The sequence below is a fragment of the Oncorhynchus tshawytscha genome, linkage group LG04 (genome assembly GCF_018296145.1).
Source record: "Oncorhynchus tshawytscha isolate Ot180627B linkage group LG04, Otsh_v2.0, whole genome shotgun sequence".
NCBI lineage: Eukaryota > Metazoa > Chordata > Actinopteri > Salmoniformes > Salmonidae > Oncorhynchus > Oncorhynchus tshawytscha.
The window spans coordinates 69,833,188-69,853,568 of NC_056432.1; the positions used below are offsets into that span (position 1 = coordinate 69,833,188).

The 20,381-nt window shown below is 45.8% G+C and overlaps 1 protein-coding gene across 7 annotated transcripts in view; it reads left to right on the top strand.

The window, feature by feature from the left end:
* LOC112237175 (transcription factor SOX-6) overlaps positions 1–20,381 on the top strand; it is an 80,243-nt gene that overhangs the window by 23,246 nt on the left and 36,616 nt on the right. For all 7 annotated transcript variants that reach the window (XM_042321143.1, XM_042321146.1, XM_042321145.1 and 4 more), the window contains 2 exons: positions 7,712–7,832; positions 12,888–12,967. In XM_042321143.1, coding sequence (XP_042177077.1) covers positions 7,712–7,832; positions 12,888–12,967 — 201 coding nt within the window. The remainder of the gene's footprint in view (positions 1–7,711; positions 7,833–12,887; positions 12,968–20,381) is intronic.

Sequence of the window (20,381 nt, forward strand, 5' to 3'; positions counted from 1 at the left end):
TTTTCAGTCATCTTTTGTTATATTCACAGATATTTATGTGTTCTTTTTAAATTTTATTTATTTAAAATTTTATTCACAATGTTAAATCTAATGAAAACTGAGAGTTAGTGCCATTTGTCATTATGCCAGCACATCGTTGAGAGCGAAACAGATTGCACTCTGGACTGGTACAGACTTCATCAGGTCATCTGAATTGATGATACATGTTGCAAGGCGGTTGAGAGGCCTCTCTCACCCCTGGAAACCTCTGTTGGTGCGTGTGCTGGCAGAGGGAGCAGCCCCAGCCAACTATCTGTCTGACTGATCACTACAGATGCTCTTCCTCAAGTATTCAGAGTCCGATCCTCAGTGCCGAGTCTTCTGGGACTAACAATAGCACCTGTTCCTCATAAGATAGCCCATTCATGTATCTTTAATGAAGCGTTGGGGCAGATGGTGTGAAATGGTATTATCCAGTGCTTAGCAGTGCTAAGACAAAGAGGGAGCAGTGCCAGCGTAACAATGAGTGGGGAGGACGTGGCCCAAGTGCTCTGCTCACATCTGCTCCACTTCATTCTATCAGACTCCTCAAGATCATCCTGGCAATAGAAATATTCTGGGCACCCAGCCGATAGGCAGATGAACTTCAGGGTAACTCTTTCAGGGTCTGGTGTTGCCACAAATGTTGGAGAAACTGACACACACACACACACACACACACACACACACACACACACACACACACTGAAATGGAAGTCTTTTGTCTGGGAGCTGATCTGTAATTTATCAACAACGTATCCTCATAACTGCCATTCTTCTGATGCTTTTTTTGATGGTTGTTTCCAGTCAATGGAAAATGAGAGTGATAATGTGTAAATTGATAAATGCATTGTCTGCTGAACTACCGTGCCATGTGTTAATTGACAGGCTGAAGGCTAGACTTCCACTATTAGCTGGCACTTTGAAGCTTCTCCAGATTTGATTTCCCTTTCTCTGACATTAGCAGAGTAAATTAAAGTTTAATGCACAGTGCTCATTACTGTAAATCACAACCATTCAAACCCAATGCCCTTGTTTTCCCCGATACATATTCATATTTCGTCTCGCCTGGGTAAATCTCTTCATTGTGATATCTATTCAATAAAAACACAGTGCTGTCACTGGAGAGATTTCCCTTTTCATTTACAGCTTTGTTTGGAGGCAACATTCAGGATATTGGATGAGTTTAGCTATTGTCTGATTGACACTGTATTTTCTTGATATATAGATTTTCTCTCAGATTCCAATTATCTGGCATATCTGAACAGAATCTCCTTCTGCTCCTACAGTGATCTCTACAGTAATTAGTGTCGACATATCTGAACAGAATCTCCTTCTGCTCCTAGAGTGATCTCTACAGTAATTAGTGTCGTCATATCTGAACAGAATCTCCTTCTACTCCTAGAGTGATCTCTACAGTAATTAGTGTCGACATGTATGAACAGAATCTCCTTCTGCTCCTAGAGTGATCTCTACAGTAATTAGTGTCGACATATCTGAACAGAATCTCCTTCTGCTCCTAGAGTGATCTCTACAGTAATTAGTGTCGACATATCTGAACAGAATCTCCTTCTGCTCCTAGAGTGATCTCTACAGTAATTAGTGTCGACATGTCTGAACAGAATCTCCTTCTGCTCCTAGAGTGATCTCTACAGTAATTAGTGTCGACATGTATGAACAGAATCTCCTTCTGCTCCTAGAGTGATCTCTACAGTAATTAGTGTCGACATGTCTGAACAGAATCTCCTTCTGCTCCTACAGTGATCTCTACAGTAATTAGTGTCGACATGTCTGAACAGAATCTCCTTCTGCTCCTACAGTGATCTCTACAGTAATTAGTGTCGACATGTATGAACAGAATCTCCTTCTGCTCCTAGAGTGATCTCTACAGTAATTAGTGTCGACATATCTGAACAGAATCTCCTTCTGCTCCTAGAGTGATCTCTACAGTAATTAGTGTCGTCATGTCTGAACAGAATCTCCTTCTACTCCTAGAGTGATCTCTACAGTAATTAGTGTCGACATGTATGAACAGAATCTCCTTCTGCTCCTAGAGTGATCTCTACAGTAATTAGTGTCGACATGTCTGAACAGAATCTCCTTCTGCTCCTAGAGTGATCTCTACAGTAATTAGTGTCGACATATCTGAACAGAATCTCCTTCTGCTCCTAGAGTGATCTCTACAGTAATTAGTGTCGACATATCTGAACAGAATCTCCTTCTGCTCCTACAGTGATCTCTACAGTAATTAGTGTCGACATATCTGAACAGAATCTCCTTCTGCTCCTAGAGTGATCTCTACAGTAATTAGTGTCGACATGTCTGAACAGAATCTCCTTCTGCTCCTAGAGTGATCTCTACAGTAATTAGTGTCGACATGTATGAACAGAATCTCCTTCTGCTCCTACAGTGATCTCTACAGTAATTAGTGTCGACATGTATGAACAGAATCTCCTTCTGCTCCTACAGTGATCTCTACAGTAATTAGTGTCGACATGTATGAACAGAATCTCCTTCTGCTCCTAGAGTGATCTCTACAGTAATTAGTGTCGACATATCTGAACAGAATCTCCTTCTGCTCCTAGAGTGATCTCTACAGTAATTAGTGTCGACATGTATGAACAGAATCTCCTTCTGCTCCTAGAGTGATCTCTACAGTAATTAGTGTCGACATGTCTGAACAGAATCTCCTTCTGCTCCTAGAGTGATCTCTACAGTAATTAGTGTCGACATGTATGAACAGAATCTCCTTCTGCTCCTAGAGTGATCTCTACAGTAATTAGTGTCGACATGTATGAACAGAATCTCCTTCTGCTCCTAGAGTGATCTCTACAGTAATTAGTGTCGACATGTCTGAACAGAATCTCCTTCTGCTCCTAGAGTGATCTCTACAGTAATTAGTGTCGACATATCTGAACAGAATCTCCTTCTGCTCCTACAGTGATCTCTACAGTAATTAGTGTCGACATATCTGAACAGAATCTCCTTCTGCTCCTAGAGTGATCTCTACAGTAATTAGTGTCGACATATCTGAACAGAATCTCCTTCTGCTCCTAGAGTGATCTCTACAGTAATTAGTGTCGACATGTATGAACAGAATCTCCTTCTGCTCCTAGAGTGATCTCTACAGTAATTAGTGTCGACATATCTGAACAGAATCTCCTTCTGCTCCTACAGTGATCTCTACAGTAATTAGTGTCGACATGTCTGAACAGAATCTCCTTCTGCTCCTACAGTGTTCTCTACAGTAATTAGTGTCGACATATCTGAACAGAATCTCCTTCTGCTCCTAGAGTGATCTCTACAGTAATTAGTGTCGACATGTCTGAACAGAATCTCCTTCTGCTCCTAGAGTGATCTCTACAGTAATTAGTGTCGACATATCTGAACAGAATCTCCTTCTGCTCCTAGAGTGATCTCTACAGTAATTAGTGTCGACATGTCTGAACAGAATCTCCTTCTGCTCCTAGAGTGATCTCTACAGTAATTAGTGTCGACATGTCTGAACAGAATCTCCTTCTGCTCCTAGAGTGATCTCTACAGTAATTAGTGTCGACATATCTGAACAGAATCTCCTTCTGCTCCTAGAGTGATCTCTACAGTAATTAGTGTCGACATGTCTGAACAGAATCTCCTTCTGCTCCTACAGTGATCTCTACAGTAATTAGTGTCGACATATCTGAACAGAATCTCCTTCTGCTCCTACAGTGATCTCTACAGTAATTAGTGTCGACATATCTGAACAGAATCTCCTTCTGCTCCTAGAGTGATCTCTACAGTAATTAGTGTCGACATGTCTGAACAGAATCTCCTTCTGCTCCTAGAGTGATCTCTACAGTAATTAGTGTCGACATGTCTGAACAGAATCTCCTTCTGCTCCTACAGTGATCTCTACAGTAATTAGTGTCGACATGTATGAACAGAATCTCCTTCTGCTCCTACAGTGATCTCTACAGTAATTAGTGTCGACATGTATGAACAGAATCTCCTTCTGCTCCTAGAGTGATCTCTACAGTAATTAGTGTCGACATGTCTGAACAGAATCTCCTTCTGCTCCTAGAGTGATCTCTACAGTAATTAGTGTCGACATGTATGAACAGAATCTCCTTCTGCTCCTAGAGTGATCTCTACAGTAATTAGTGTCGACATGTCTGAACAGAATCTCCTTCTGCTCCTAGAGTGATCTCTACAGTAATTAGTGTCGACATGTATGAACAGAATCTCCTTCTGCTCCTAGAGTGATCTCTACAGTAATTAGTGTCGACATGTCTGAACAGAATCTCCTTCTGCTCCTAGAGTGATCTCTACAGTAATTAGTGTCGACATGTCTGAACAGAATCTCCTTCTGCTCCTAGAGTGATCTCTACAGTAATTAGTGTCGACATATCTGAACAGAATCTCCTTCTGCTCCTACAGTGATCTCTACAGTAATTAGTGTCGACATGTCTGAACAGAATCTCCTTCTGCTCCTAGAGTGATCTCTACAGTAATTAGTGTCGACATGTCTGAACAGAATCTCCTTCTGCTCCTAGAGTGATCTCTACAGTAATTAGTGTCGACATGTATGAACAGAATCTCCTTCTGCTCCTAGAGTGATCTCTACAGTAATTAGTGTCGACATGTATGAACAGAATCTCCTTCTGCTCCTACAGTGATCTCTACAGTAATTAGTGTCGACATGTATGAACAGAATCTCCTTCTGCTCCTACAGTGATCTCTACAGTAATTAGTGTTGAAATGTATGAACAGAATCTCCTTCTGCTCCTACAGTGATCTCTACAGTAATTAGTGTCGACATGTCTGAACAGACGTCTGATTTCATTAGACAACTAAACTGATGATATTTTACTGTTTGAAACAATGATGACAGGGAATAGATCAATATTTATCAGTGATAAATAGCTATGGAGTAATAGAATTATGATTAAATGTGTTGAATCTATGAAGCTCAGTGTATTCAGCTTATTACAATAATAGTTCCACTTACGTTCCACATTTGGAGCAGCTGTTTCAGTGTAACACCCTGGCTTTAGCCTAATTCGTTTTGTTAGTTTAATGCGAGTAAGGTTAATTGCAATTGTGTATGTGACTGACCTTAATAACCTTCCTGAGGGTAGACTAACACACTCAGTACTGAGGGAGAGAGAGGGAGGGAGAGAGTCTGCTTCAGAGAGTCTTTCTCTGCACCGTGAGTGCAGTATATTCAGAAAAATACTTCATCTGCTTTTATAGAACGAACACTCCAACACAGGGCAGTCCCTGTTCCCCAGTGTACCTGTTCACCTGTCGCTGGCTCTAACTCATGTTGGGACGTTAATTACTGCATTTTTCCATATGTTCTATACATGCGGGGCCAAGGGCCATCTTTCATCCTGTCTGCCTGGAAACCTGGAACACCAATCCCAATGAAAAATACATTTTATTTAAGGTCGTTTCCAACAGTCTCCCAGGTCATCGCCTTTTCTCCAGCCGCAGCACATTTTACAGAAATACTTTTCAGATTACTGGAAAGAAAAAAGGAAATGACATGCTTCTCCATTCCTTTTCTAATGTACTTTCTATACTTGCACTTTGTTGAAAAGCTCTGTAGACAGAAAGTGTTATTTATTTAGTTTTCAGTCTAGCTCTGCACCTCTGGCCAGATCGATAGAGTGCTCCTGAGCACATATAGTGGTGGGGAACGGGCCCTGCTGCACCAGATCAGGGCACACAGGGGGAGCAGACAGAGACCATAAGCAGACCTCAGCTAGAACGTGGGGGAAAATTCGTTGCTCAAAGCAGGTTGATTTCATGCCCCAATGCTGCGGGAGTAATTGCACCCAGACCCGTTTTATTGCAAGTTGATTTTAAAGAGGGATGAATGGAGAAACATTCTGTAAAGTGTTTATTTTGGGGGCTGACCTTTATTAACCCGTTTTCCAGGCGGGTTCCCCTGAGGTGGGCTGGCCCGGTGCTAGATTAACCCTCGCAGACCCAACACAGCCTGGCTGCACCCTATCACCGGCAGGCAGGATGCAGAGGATCACAGTCAGATTGGGCTCTGCTTCAGCCCTCAGCATGTGTCTCATTCTGAACCCCCCCCACACACTACACTGCCTCTAAGAGACATTAACAACACACACACACACACACACACACAGCGAGAGCACATATTTATCCTCTTGCTGTAGAGAGTCAGAACAGGACAGTCAGCTTCAGCGTGGACAGTGAAGGTTGATAATGTTAGACTGAAACAGTTTAGACAGTTTGAGGAGCCGTGTAGGATATGTGGGGGGCAGGGCATGGCTCTGGACGTTAAGATGAAATATCACAAACAGACAGCGGCTGAAAGCTGTTGGTGTAAATTACCGGATCGCCTGGGCTTTTATCGTCTGTATAAATGATCCTCCAAAAGTATGAGATAGAGGCTGTATATCTGAGCTCATCTTCCCCTGTCAGTCAGGGTGGCAGGTTGTGTGTGTGTGAGGGTGTCCCTGTGTGTTTGTACATGTCCCTATGAAGCGTTATGGTTCGACATCTCATCTCACCACCGACAATACAGCGTTATGGTTCGACATCTCATCACACCACAGACACTACAACGTTATGGTTCATCATCTCATCTCACCACCGACACTACAGTGTTATGGTTCATCATCTCATCTCATCTCACCACCGACACTACAGCGTTATGGTTCATCATCTCATCACACCACCGACACTACAACGTTACGGTTCGACATCTCATCCCACCACACCACCGACACTACAACGTTACGGTTCGACATCTCATCTCACCACACCACCGACACTACAACGTTACGGTTCGACATCTCATCTCACCACACCACCGACACTACAACGTTACGGTTCGACATCTCATCTCACCACACCACCGACACTACAACGTTACGGTTCGACATCTCATCCCACCACACCACCGACACTACAACGTTACGGTTCGACATCTCATCTCACCACACCACCGACACTACAACGTTACGGTTCGACATCTCATCCCACCACACCACCGACACTACAACGTTACGGTTCGACATCTCATCTCACCACACCACCGACACTACAACGTTACGGTTCGACATCTCATCCCACCACACCACCGACATTACAACGTTACGGTTCAACATCTCATCTCACCACACCACCGACACTACAACGTTACGGTTCGACATCTCATCTCACCACACCACCGACACTACAACGTTACGGTTCGACATCTCATCTCACCACACCACTGACACTACAGCGAACAGCCTGAGGACATTGTGTTGATCTATTCACATACCAGTCTGTATCTGTCACCAACAGTCATCCCACTGACCGTGCACACACCTACACACCATACAGACCTCTACAGGTGCTCAAATACATCTGTAACCTCCCGTCCTTTGCCTTTCACGTGTCAGACCCTCTGAGCGGGGGGGACAATGCGCGTGTGGCTGGGTCCTTTGAAGTTCCGTTGTGAAATAGTGTTGCGGGGATTAGGAACAGACGCGGCCGGGCCAGGTATTGTGTGAGCACACGAGGGCCGTCAGAGCCGCAGAGCCCCCTGTCAGGATGCGTTAGGCCAGGCTGTGATCTGCTCTGTGCTCCCCTCTCCTCTCCCCCTGCCTGCCTGCCTCAGTGTGCTGCTCTGTGTCTGCAGCTCAGCTAGGACTCTCTCTGATCTCCGCTTTTCTGTTCTGTTCAGCAGGTCCAGGGTCACATGCCTCCGCTCATGATTCCCATTTTTCCACACGACCAACGCACCCTGGCAGCTGCTGCCGCCGCCCAGCAGGGCTTTCTCTTCCCACCGGGAATCTCTTACAAGCCAGGTATGCTCCTCTCGTTCTCTCTCTCTGTTGTTTCTTCCTGTGTCTCTGTCTGTCCTGTTCTCTGTCTACTTCTCAATGTTATGTACATGCAGTTCTCCTCCTCACAGACACAGGTTCATTTTGACAGCATGGGTCATCTTATTGATGAAGGACCTTTCCCAATATAATCTATCCCACATATTTATTATGGTTATATATTTCATACATTTACTTGCAATGTATTTTTTGTCAGTAATACTTTTTTTCAGTGCTCATTTTCACTGCCCCAGTTATCATAGGATCCGTACACTACACATATCCCAGTCTCCACACGGCACCAAATAAAAGTGTAGTCAGTAAGGCCAAGGCAGATAATGTACAGTACTCTATGTCACCTTGTAAGTGGAGCCAAGCCTTGGGGAGGGTTCTGTGTTCAACTCCAAGGCAGCATGCCTGTTCAACAGTAGATATGAGTAAAGGAGCAGTGGAATGTGAACAGCTTTTCAACATGAAAGTGTCTTGACTTCTCTGGCTGTAATCACTATGGAAGAATCTGCTGAGGGACCTGCCTGCTTGCAGTAACACAGTACTCTACCTAGGTACTCACTGACCCTCTCACTCTCTCACTGTACTCATCAATTACTCAAAGGATTATGTACAGCTTAGATGTCAATTTAAACATACTGCATATTGTGGAATGTGATAGCACCAGAAACAGGACTGTATTAATGTCCAGACATACTATTCTGAGATAGTGTCTTGTCCTTCTGTATCTCTTTGTGGAGATGAGCTGACACATGTCACTCATCCAGAGACAGACAGACAGACAGACGGACGGACGGACAGACAGACAGACAGACAGACAGACAGACAGACAGACAGACAGACAGACAGACAGACAGACAGACAGACAGAGAGAGACAGAAGAGGAGGGCAAGCATCTCCCAGGCATAGAGTAATTTGTCCTGTGGGGTTGAAGGGTGAAGGCCCCCTCCCGGAGGTGCCTCTGCTCCCCTTGCCTGTAGCAGCTTGCCTCTCTCTCCCTTTGTGTGACGAACGGAGAAAGAGAATGGCTCCACAAGTAACACATTCCACATCCCAAAACAAATTTGTGGGAAATTGCTATGACTTGTTGTTTGACTTCCTGCTCATTGTTACTGAGAATTAAAGATGTGTCACTCTGGGCTTCTGTAATTAAATATTCAGGCAGATCCCTGAGTGGACCCAGCCACACAGCCTCTCTCTCCTTAGCTCTATGGCTGGGTATTCCTTTTAATTCTTGCTGAACATTGACTATCGGATGGAAGTAAAGTAAAATTGCACATGCAGTGGTTTTCTCATCTCCCTGACCGACCTGGGGGGAGGAAAAGTCCAGGCCTCTTTTTGTCTGTCCTGAATGCTCTCATACATTTGTTGTTAGCCTCATGTCACAACATTGAGGTAACTCCAGGACTTGGACGAAGTCAGAGGGGGTGGAGTAAGATTGGCTAGTCTAGTCAGCAGGTAAATAGCAGAACATTAAAAGGTGTGGTAGTGCAGCTAATACATTTACGATAAAGCCACAGGATGAAAAAAATGGTCAGCTATTTTGGAACTACAGAGGCATGACAGCTGGAACACAGCGCCTGAGGGGATTCTTTTGCCTGTCGATTTCTTTAATACATTTGACATGGAAAATGTTTTAGTACAAATACCAGAAGGTATTATGGACTCACGGCATGCATGGGTCGCCATGTGTACACACAACCCCTGAATTATTCATGAGTTATTCATAAAGAAAAGGAAAAAAGGTCTGAAAATGACTACCAATGACTACCATGATCAACTGAAGTAGCTTAACGTCTCTACTATCCTCAACCCCCAACGCAAGATCCTACCTTATGACCCGTCTGCTAGATCAGAGGATGCTGCTGTGTCCACCCTCCATGAAGACTAGGGAAGTGGCCAAGCGTTCACTTCCACGCTAGGGCACACTAATCTGATGTCATCTTTATAAGACAGACCCTCCCAGGGACCACTGCTTATGACCCTGACCCCGCGGTGTTGCCACAACGACAGAACTATTGCCAGCGTCGTAGCATCGTGCCATCTCTCCCTCTGCACACTGTGCTCAATGGCCCTGACGTTGCATGGCAGAGCAGAGACGCAGGTCATCCTTTAAACAAATAGACGCCAGCTCGCTCTGTTTGCATGGACACAGAGACATTCACTCTGATAGTAGTCTAATGGTCCTGCAGAATGACTCCATGGTCATTGGGTCCCTATGCTATGATGAGGACACACACAGACATCCAGCTGGAATGACTGCTGCTACATTTCTGTTTCTGCCACCGCACAATAACCGACTGGCTTGTCCCTCTTGTGACTGAATACAGTAGCTGCATTAGAGCTCCATGGAATCTGTGTCAGCCATTCATGCTCACACATGTTAGGTCTTCTATTTTTGTTCAGCACCAACTTTCTCACCGCCTTGTTTAGCTGGATAGAGACATTGTTAGCACTTCAAACAGAGAAAGTGAAATAGGGCATAGACTTAGTAATTGAACATTCATTCCAGAGCCACTTGTTTTCAAAGAACTCTTAACTATTTTAGATTTCCCTTGGCATCAGGTGCCCAGTTGTGAAGAGCTCTGTTAGAGAGAGGCTTTTCCCTTCTCCTGCATCAGGCCCTGCTCTATGGTCCTACCCACTCCTTTTCATTAGTGTTGAGCCCAGGCTCTCAGGCTGTGGTGTCCTCAAGCCCAGGCTCCAGGCAGCTGGAGGGCCCTGCACTAGATATGAGGGTGCTCATCGATAAAGAGGGTCAGGGCCCGATGCCGCTCAGTCCCACACAACTCCACTTAATTGGGCTGTTTTTCAGCATGACACCTGGCTGAGAAAGGAATGCAGGATGAGATGAACCTTTCTCTCCACCATTACCATCACAGACCTTTAAACATCATTCAGCAGCTCCTGTCTGTATCTGCTTTCTCTATAGCATTATGATGTTGAACAGCTAGCGGCTCGTTGGCCCCATCTGTCTTGTTGGACAGGGAATGTCTTTGATACTGGTCTTGTTGGTAGTACCGACCATATCAGAGGTAAATTTCTGGTTGATTCCTATGGAGGACCCTCGGTATGTCAGCTCTGACAGGACATAAATCATCCTTGAGCTTGGTTCACTGTGGATGAGAGATCCTGTTTGGATCACAGTGGTCACTGTGCTGCATCAGGGCTCCGGCAGCCGACTTGTCATGATGAAGGGAATCCATCCATCTCATCCCTCAGCAGTTCCAGGAGTGACAACAAACACCCGATCCATAGCGTGCCTTCTCCATGTGCCAGAGTTATGTACCCAGCTCTGACACAGCCATGGCATCATCATTCTGTTTACCCTCCTAGTGATCCATCACCCAGGCCTGACCATGGGATCAGTCATGGGATCAGCCGTCCTCAGGACAGCAGCACACTTTGAAACCCTGATGCGCTTTCATTACTGACACCAGGCTGGCAGCACGCCCAGTCTACTGGAGTCTGCATGCAACCCTGGACCCCCTTGACCTCCCGAGACCCCCCTCCAGACCCCCCAGTACAGTGCCGGTGGTGTCCTCTCTTGGCAGCTGTGACCCTCCCTGGTTTCACATGACCTCCTCCCTGGTTTCACATGACTTGTCATTGAGCCCCCCCTGAAGTCACACAGAACTCCCCCACTACTCCTCCTCTGCACAGAGAGAGGGATGGCATACTCATGCATTGAGAGAGAAAGGCCATGCAGGTAGTAACGACCCACACCGCATCCCTCCTACGAGACAATTTGAAATCACTTCACTGGCCTGATTTTATTTGCCCCTGCCTTAAATGGGGATTGAATTTCCTGGCTGTATCACAATGTGCTGTGCTGTACAAGATTGCAAAGTGAGGGTGAAGGAAGAAAAAGGGGAAGGGGGATACCTAGTCAGTACAACTGAATGCATTCAACTGAAATGTGTCTTCCTCAAAGGACAAGGTATACACATTTACCTCATGCCTGTGGCTTAATGGCTCCATATGAAGTGACAGGCGGAAGTGGGGTCTGAACTAGTGCCAATTCCCCCTCAGTACACATGCTTCAGTCATCCCCCTCCCCTCTCCTCTCCCCGCCCCTCTCCACTCCCCTCCACTCCCCACTCCCCTCTCCCTTCTCCACTCCACTCCACCCACCACTCCCCTCCCCTCCCCTCCACTCCCCACTCCCCACTCCCCACTCCCCTCCCCTCTCGCCTGTAGGCTACACTACTGGCCTGGCCCGTCTCACTGGGGTTGTTCTGTCTGTCTGAACTGTCTGATTGATGTTGTGGGAGCGTTGAGTATGTCACTCAGTACCAGAAGCCTTTACACTCAGCCAGCCCAGTGTAAAGGCTTCTGGTACTCAGTGACACACTCAACGCTCCCACAACATCAATCATATAGACCACCTACTTCATACCTGTCTTTCAAAGGCACTGTAAAGCAATCAAATAAAAAGGATATAAAAAGAGTCGTTCATACTGGTTAGATTGAAGTGATACCAAGATAAGAATGTTGTTTGTTAACCGTGTTATTGTAACAACACACTTGTTCGAACTAGTTTCTTAAAGCACTGTTCCCTCTTGTCTGCCAAAACTCTCACTGCCAAACAAACAATGTTGTGTCAAACAATAGCAGGGCATGTCTACAAATGCCTGAGAGAACACGCCACTTCCTCTGTGGAATCACTTATAATCACCCAGATATTTAACACACACACACCTTTCATAGTGCCTGTTGGTTTCCAGCGTGGAGATGGAGAGCAGGGAGTGGGACTTTGAGGAGGGGGTGGTGAGGAGAGGGTTAGTGAGGAGGGGGGTGGTGAGGAGGGGGGTGGTGAGGAGGGATACGTTCCTGAATAATGCTGCTCCAGTCGGCCCAGCTGAGCCTTTTGTTGGTGCAGATGTTTGGGCTGGGAGCCGAGGGCCCAGAGGAGGAGAGGAGAGGGAGAGGAGGGCCCAGGGACTGTGTTGGCACATGCCTGGCCGCTGTGGGCCCGGCTCCCTTTGCTCATTGTCTCAACCTGTGCACATTGTTCTCTCCCCCCGACAGGTGACAACTACCCGGTGCAGTTCATTCCATCCACAATGGCAGCTGCGGCAGCGTCAGGACTCAGCCCCCTCCAGCTTCAGGTATGTGATACCACAAAGAATGCTGCTCAGGACGCCTGCCAAGCCCAGGGCAGAAAAACGGCTAAGCAGCTGTATGCTAAGTAATGAGCTGCACACTAAATAATCCTGGAGGCCCTAGCTCCTACAAGCTTAGCACCTTACACATGCAGTTTACCCTGTTTTATAGAGGATTTAACCCAATAGCTCCACCAGAGATGGGGGTTAGGATGATAATAGTTATTAGAGGGAATGAAAATCACTCCAGTTACCAAGAAAGTTCAATAGAGACCTCTGATGTTCCTGCATTACACTGTATGACCTAAAGCGGTATGAGAGAGAGAGACAGACAGACAGACAGACAGACAGACAGACAGACAGACAGACAGACAGACAGACAGACAGACAGACAGACAGACAGACAGACAGACAGACAGACAGACAGACAGACGGAGAGAGAGAGCGCGAGAGAGAGAGGCAGACAGACAGAGAGAGAGAGAGACAGACAGACAGAGAGAGAGAGAGACAGACAGACAGAGAGAGAGAGACAGACAGACAGACAGAGAGAGAGAGAGAGAAAAAAAGAGAGAGAGAGAGAGACAGACAGAGAGAGAGACAGAGAGAGAGCGTGCACGAGAGAGAGAGAAATTGAGAGAGAGCTTGATTCCCGAACAGAAAGAGAGAATGCTGGGATAGGCTCCAAAGCCCTGCAGGCCCTTCCAGGAGTGTTCACATGAAGCTGTTAGAGCTGAACTGGGGTCAGGAGCTAACCCCAGGCTATACTGTTTAATAAAGATAATTATCTGGGTTCCATCTTCATAGTCATTACCGTTATAATTATTATCACTATTACCATCCAGCTCCTCTCCAGGCCTGAGCATGTTCTTTCTATCCAAATTGACAATATGTATTCCCCAGGTTACTTTCTCTGAGTTCTATTTACATAACCAATACACAGAATGGCTATGGGAAGCAGCGAAACCCTCTGTACAATTACACTAATGCTATTACTCCTGCCTGCTTGCTTAAGAAATTATCAAAGCGCCCTTTGCAGTTCTGTGAAGTATGAAGATTGAGGATATCTTTTGAAACTGTGTAATCATAAATATTTAAGGCTATCTGAAACAACTTGAATAAGGATCGTCAGTAGACTTTAATGTTCTGCCTTTGAAACAAAGGCGAAAGAAACAAAAACAACTCTCCAAGCGCCTGCTTTTTGTGGCCCCTGTTTTGTCAACACCAGTGATAAGCTGTTGATAGCAATTAAACATTAAGCTCTCTGATATCCAGGATTCTGATAGCCAGGATTCTGATAGACAGGATTCTGATAGCTAGGATTCTGATAGACAGGATTCTGATAGCTAGGATTCTGATAGACAGGATTCTGATAGCTAGGATTCTGATAGACATGATTCTGATAGCTAGGATTCTGATAGACAGGATTCTGATAGCTAGGATTCTGATAGACAGGATTCTGATAGCTAGGATTCTGATAGACAGGATTCTGATAGCTAGGATTCTGATAGACATGATTCTGATAGCTAGGATTCTGATAGACAGGATTCTGATAGCTAGAATTCTGATATCCAGGATTCTGATAGCCAGGATTCTGATAGCCAGGATTCTGATAGACAGGATTCTGATAGCTAGGATTCTGATAGACAGGATTCTGATAGCCAGGATTCTGATAGCCAGGATTCTGATAGCCAGGACTGAAACAAAACAAAACCAGAGGGAGACAGGACTAGGAGGAGGGAGGAGGGGAAGGCTGAGAGGAAAGTGTCTTGTAACTTTTTCTTCTTGCTGATACATGAGCACAATTTGTCCTTCAGAGCTTATCGCTCTCAGCATTAATGAGCCTTGGCAAGTTCTAACAATGCTTGTAGTTGGAGCTGGAGAGCCCTGCTTTATCACGCAGCGAGCCATGCAGCCATGGGAAGAACAATCAGGAACGTGGAAGGTGTGGGATGAGTCTGCTCATGTTCTTCTTGTGTGTGTGTGTGTGTGTGTGTGTGTGTGTGTGTGTGTGTGTGTGTGTGTGTGTGTGTGTGTGTGTGTGTGTGTGTGTGTGTGTGTGTGTGTGTGTGTGTGTGTGTGTGTGTGTGTGTGTGTGTGTGTGTGTGTGTGTGTGTGTGTGTGTGTGTGTGTGTGTGTGTGTGTGTGTGTGTGTGTGTGTTACTCTCTGTTTGCGTATCATAGAGAAAGTTAGCACAGTCTAGCCCCACTGAGTGTCTATTTCTAGTTGTGTTCTAGGTCAGATGGGCTAGCCATATATCTGAAGGTTAGGCTGGGGTGAGGAGGGGGCTTCAGCCATTAATTCTGATAACGTATTCAACCCTGGGAATGGGCGAAAACAGAGCCTCCAAGACCATGACTTGGCTGACCTTTAGAGAACTCAGTAAACAAAAAGAGGTGCATTCCTATTAATTGAAGCCTGTCCGCCTGTGGTATATTCTGGCTGCCGGCTGCTATTTACCCTGCATAGAGTCCCCCTTAAAACAGCAAGGCAAGTCAAACATGCCCTTTTCTCTAGTGCTGGGATCAACAAGCTAACCATGTGACTCCTATCACTTCTTCTACAAAGCGCTGGGGGACAGGATGATTAAAACAGAATATGAAGGCAGAGATGGAAGTGATTAAGTTAAGTTCACTCTCTCCTCTCATAGTGATAATAGTGTTAGCTTCCGCCGCCCATCTCCCTCAAGTCTACCAGTGAAACAGAGGGAGACGCCAAGAGAGGACACAGCAGGAGCTCTGTGTGTGTCACACAAGTCACATCAGGACCAAAGAAGCAGACAATATGTTCTTTTAGTCAACAAGAACAACAGAGCTACAAAGAGGAGATGTGTCATTTGTGGTGGGAGGATATGAGGAGACACTTTGTCCGGCAGTTGTCTGGCTTACACTGTGGCTCCTTGTCAGTGAGAGGACAACTCATTTGAGCGGTGCATCTAAGATCAGGAAGCATCACATTATGATGTTAGTTTCTACTGGGAAATGATGACATTTAATCAATGTGGAAAACTGATTGGATTTTAAAGAAGTCATCAACTTAAGGTCATTTGCTATTTTTTTCACCCAACCTTTAACCTAAATCCAATGACATGGTGACATTTTTTGTTGATTTCACACTGAATTCACATTAGTTGACAACTTAACCAAATGGAAATCAAAACTAGATATTGAACTGACGTCTGTGCCCAGTGGGTTATCATGTTTTTCCCCCCAGTGTATTTCTGATGTCTCTTCTAGTCTGTGTAGGCTCTTATTCTACAGGCTAATCTTTTAACAAAGCATCTGTGCTGCTAATTGCTGAGGAGATCCTGTGGAGGATCAGTCAGACAGAAGTGTGTGTGTTCTGGGTGTGATCATCAGTAATGACCATATCACTAAGTTTGGTTTTCACACATCACCAGACAGGAAGCACTGAGACTCACAAACCCTTCAACTTCCTGGGCTGAGGACCCTCCCCCTGCATGGCATTGGCTCAGCATGCCTCTCTAATTAAAATATCTCTCCCTGTCAGCAGCCTGGCAAGGTATAATTTTCACCAATTTACTCAGTTTAGATTGTGAAATATATGAACCTTAAAAAAGTGTCTTATTGGAGGAATTAATTCCCACAATGCAGCAGCAGTAATGTGCTCAGCCATCCAGTCAGGGATGCTAGCCGCTCTGTCAGTCTTAATGTTGGCCACGCACCCGCTCACAATCTCCACTGTCATAACAGTCTGGGCCCTGCGTGGAGGATCCTCTCACTCCCCCCGCTCTCTGCCCTTTCTCTCCAGGCATAAAAAACCAAGGTAACAAAGGTTTAGGGCTGATGGATGTAAATGAATCTTGGTCGGTGCGTTTGAGTGTTGGAGAGTGTAATTTGCTTGTCAATACAGGGTGGGATGGCGTGGCCATGGTGGCTGGCAGGGAGAGGCTGTCGCCAGGCATTTTCAGTACACAGGGCAATTTCACTCAGTGCTTCCCTGACAGATTGGCCCTCGTCTACGAGTCACAGGAGAGAAGGTGTAAACTATCCCTCCGACCGAGTGCCCCTCTTCATTAGGGTCCACTCAGGCCTGGGATGAGCTCAGGACAAGCAGGAAACAATGGCTCCATCCTGGACTGTCCTGGCCTGATTACAACTGACACATCTCACCTAACAGGGGAATTTGTGCTCAGATTGTACCCCCGATGTGTCCCGCCACCCACTATATTCAATTGAGTGGACAAGACAAGAGAAGAATTTCCTTAAATTTCTCAAAATAATTTTCTATTTGGAGTTGCACTTAATTTGTTGTTTGTACACTATCCCCTCTACCATAAATTGCCCTGTGAAAAACAATTTCCTTAAAGCTGATGTAGGCCTGATATATTGTTGGGCCCTTTTACCAGGGTGATAAACAGGAGGGAACTTTAGACAGGACTGTTTTTTATCATTGGAGCCAGACTTTGGGGTTTAAGCAGTTTTAGAGAAATCATCATTGGATAAAGCAGAACATCTGTGTCCTCTCTATAGAGGATCAGAGAGAGCAGCAAATAGGAGCCTCTGCTTTCACTCTGTCAAATCTCCATTTTACTCCCTATCTCTCTCTGCCCCTCAGTCTCACTCTATCCCTTTCTCTCATCTATATCTCCCTGCTTTCTCCTCCATCTCCTACTTTGTATATTACACTCTTTCTTTCTCTCATGTCTTTTCTTATGCTGTTTCTGTGTGTCACTCCTGCTCCTTTTCTTCCCCAAATTACACAGGCCGCCACATCCTTAAGCTTTAAAATATTGGATGTTAAATTGCTTGAGTGGTGACTTTACACTGCAATTACCATCCATCACAGTGGAAACGGTATCACTCAGGCCCCATGCTAAACCTGCTCCATCCTTGCTGTCATAAACACATGAAAAGCAGCAGCCCATGTGCTACAATGACAACCAGACCAGATCTGAGCAGAGAGAGATGCGTGTGGAGGGCACTCAGTGGCTGAGACGGCTGGAGTGACAGGGAGGACTCAGAGTCTCAAAGACTCCCAGACAGAGAGGGAGAGCAGGAAACCTGGTATTATCTTTTGTTTGGAGGCAAATGCATGTGTACTCCGGATGTGTGGAGAGACTGGGGCCTCTGCCATCACCAACAACAAGTGAAGCACTTTTCACTTTGAGTTTAAAGAGAGAGAAGAACTGAGACAGACAGACAGACAGTCAGACAGACAGACAGACAGACAGACAGACAGACAGACAGACAGACAGACAGACAGACAGACAGACAGACAGACAGACAGACAGACAGACAGACAGACAGACAGACAGACAGACAGACAGACAGACAGACAGACAGACAGACAGACAGACAGACAGACAGACAGACAGACAGACAGACAGAGAGCAGCTGGTTCTCTGTTTGTGAGGAGAGGAGTGTGGTCTTTGAAGGTAACCCAGAGGAGTGCAGCAGTGCTAGCTGTGTGTGGAGAGGAGGAGAGCTAATGGGATGGCTAGGTGAGCAGCTGGATAGGCTCTTTAGTGAACAGAGGGACAGATGGACAGATAGTGTGGATAATGCAGTGAGAGGCACTGAATGTGAGGGCTGGCTCGGGGTCCTGACTGATGGCTAGGAGCTTTGGGCCTGGAGAACCCACACATGCTAGGCTAGGATAGTTAGATCCAAGATGAGAAGGATTGTGTTGTTGAGAGTGTGTGTGCATGTGTGTGTGTGTATTAGAGTGAGGCAGGGGCGAGCAGGCTGGAAAGAGAGAGAAAGAGGAGGGGTAGAGCAGGGGAGCAGGTTAGGTGCCAGCAGATGAGACAGATGTTGGGCCATACTGGAAATCATCGGCACAGTGCACCAGGACGCCTGCCTCCGCTCCTGACATCTGGGCCTAGCCTGGGTCAGCCTGCCTGGTCGCCCTGGGCAATGAGCCTGTACAAGCCTTGTGGCAAACTGGGCTGGCGCTGCGCTGCCTTTTAAACGGCGGGGTGCACCGGAGCACAATTAATGCCCTCATGTCCACCCCACTGCTCAGCAGAGGCAAGGCAGAGGTGACAGAGAGAGAGAGAGAGAGAGAGAGAGAGAGAGAGAGAGAAAGAAACACCCACTGCCTCAAACAGGGGATGGACAATAGCAAATCACACTCACAATACCGTGCTGTATAGAATAACTGTCTTCTTTCAGTCATTTATACTCTGCAGAGATGTTTTTCAGTGTGTCTGTTGCGTCAGAGTGAGTTGAATCTGAGGCCTCAGTTGTTGTAAGTGTGTAATGCACCATAATGGCTGGGAGCAGGAAGGCTTTCCAAATCTGCCACTGTATTTTACAGCATCTGTCACTGAGCTTTGGCCCTGCCCTTCTCTTTAAGAACAAACAAGATTCTACAGCTTGTTTTTCTGAGAAATGTTTTTTTCCCCAAAGCCCAATCCACATCCCCCTCGCTCTCCATCCTCTGCCCCAAGTTCACAAAATGCAGAAGCGACGTACTGAACCTACTCTGCCTGTTATCAGTGCTCCTCTCTAGTTGTTGTTTTTCCTTTTCGTTTAACACCAAATTAAAAGTGTGGAAACTTAACGAATACCAGGATGAAACAACACAAATCTAATTAATTGTGGCTGACAATAATTATTTTGTTCCGAATGGATTGGTTTAGCCAAGACGCAAAATAATGAGTTTTCCTTATACATAAAAAAGGGTAATTGATCTATTGCCTTTTATATATATGCCCTATATTATATCTAAATAGTCTCTGTTGAGTCTAATATGCTGGGCGCATGGTCTGGACATGTGCTGAGATGTCCAACATCAGTGGAGTGTGTAATCTCAGTATAATGTTGTCGCAGGCAGAAAAGTGAACCTCCTCGTTTAACCTCTGCCGCCTCCAGAGGGCTTGTTTTTAATTACTAGAGGCTAACAAGCTGACCTTGGGCCTGGCGCGCTCATTTGGAATCCATGCTCGCTGAGATGTGCTCTGCTCTTCTGGGAGAGATGGGGGGGTGAGAGAGAAGGAGGGAGGGACGGGGTCGCAGGAATGGTGTTTGTGTGTTTTAACTGTTTTCTGTGAGGAAGGGGATACTGTAGGAGTCAACACAGAGGCTTTGTTCAGTCTTAGTTCATGCTTCTGTATTCTGGCAGAAATAGCATCATCCCCAGGAGAACCCAGACAGCAGAACCTCTGTGCCTGCCTGCCTGCCTGCCTGCCTGCCCAGCAGAGCCATGGGGGAGGGGAGGGCTGAGGGAGTATAATGTCAAACATCCAGAGAAACAGGAAACTTTACCAGCCCCAACGATTTATAGTATAGCACTGAAACCATAACATGACATTTATCATAGACATAACTTGTGTTAAAAGTTGTCATTATTCACCCCCATTTTCTCTCTCTTTTCCTCTCTCTCTTTTCCTCTCTTTCTTTCTTTCTTTCTTTCTTTCTTTCTTTCTTTCTTTCTCTCTTTCTTTCTCTCTCTCTC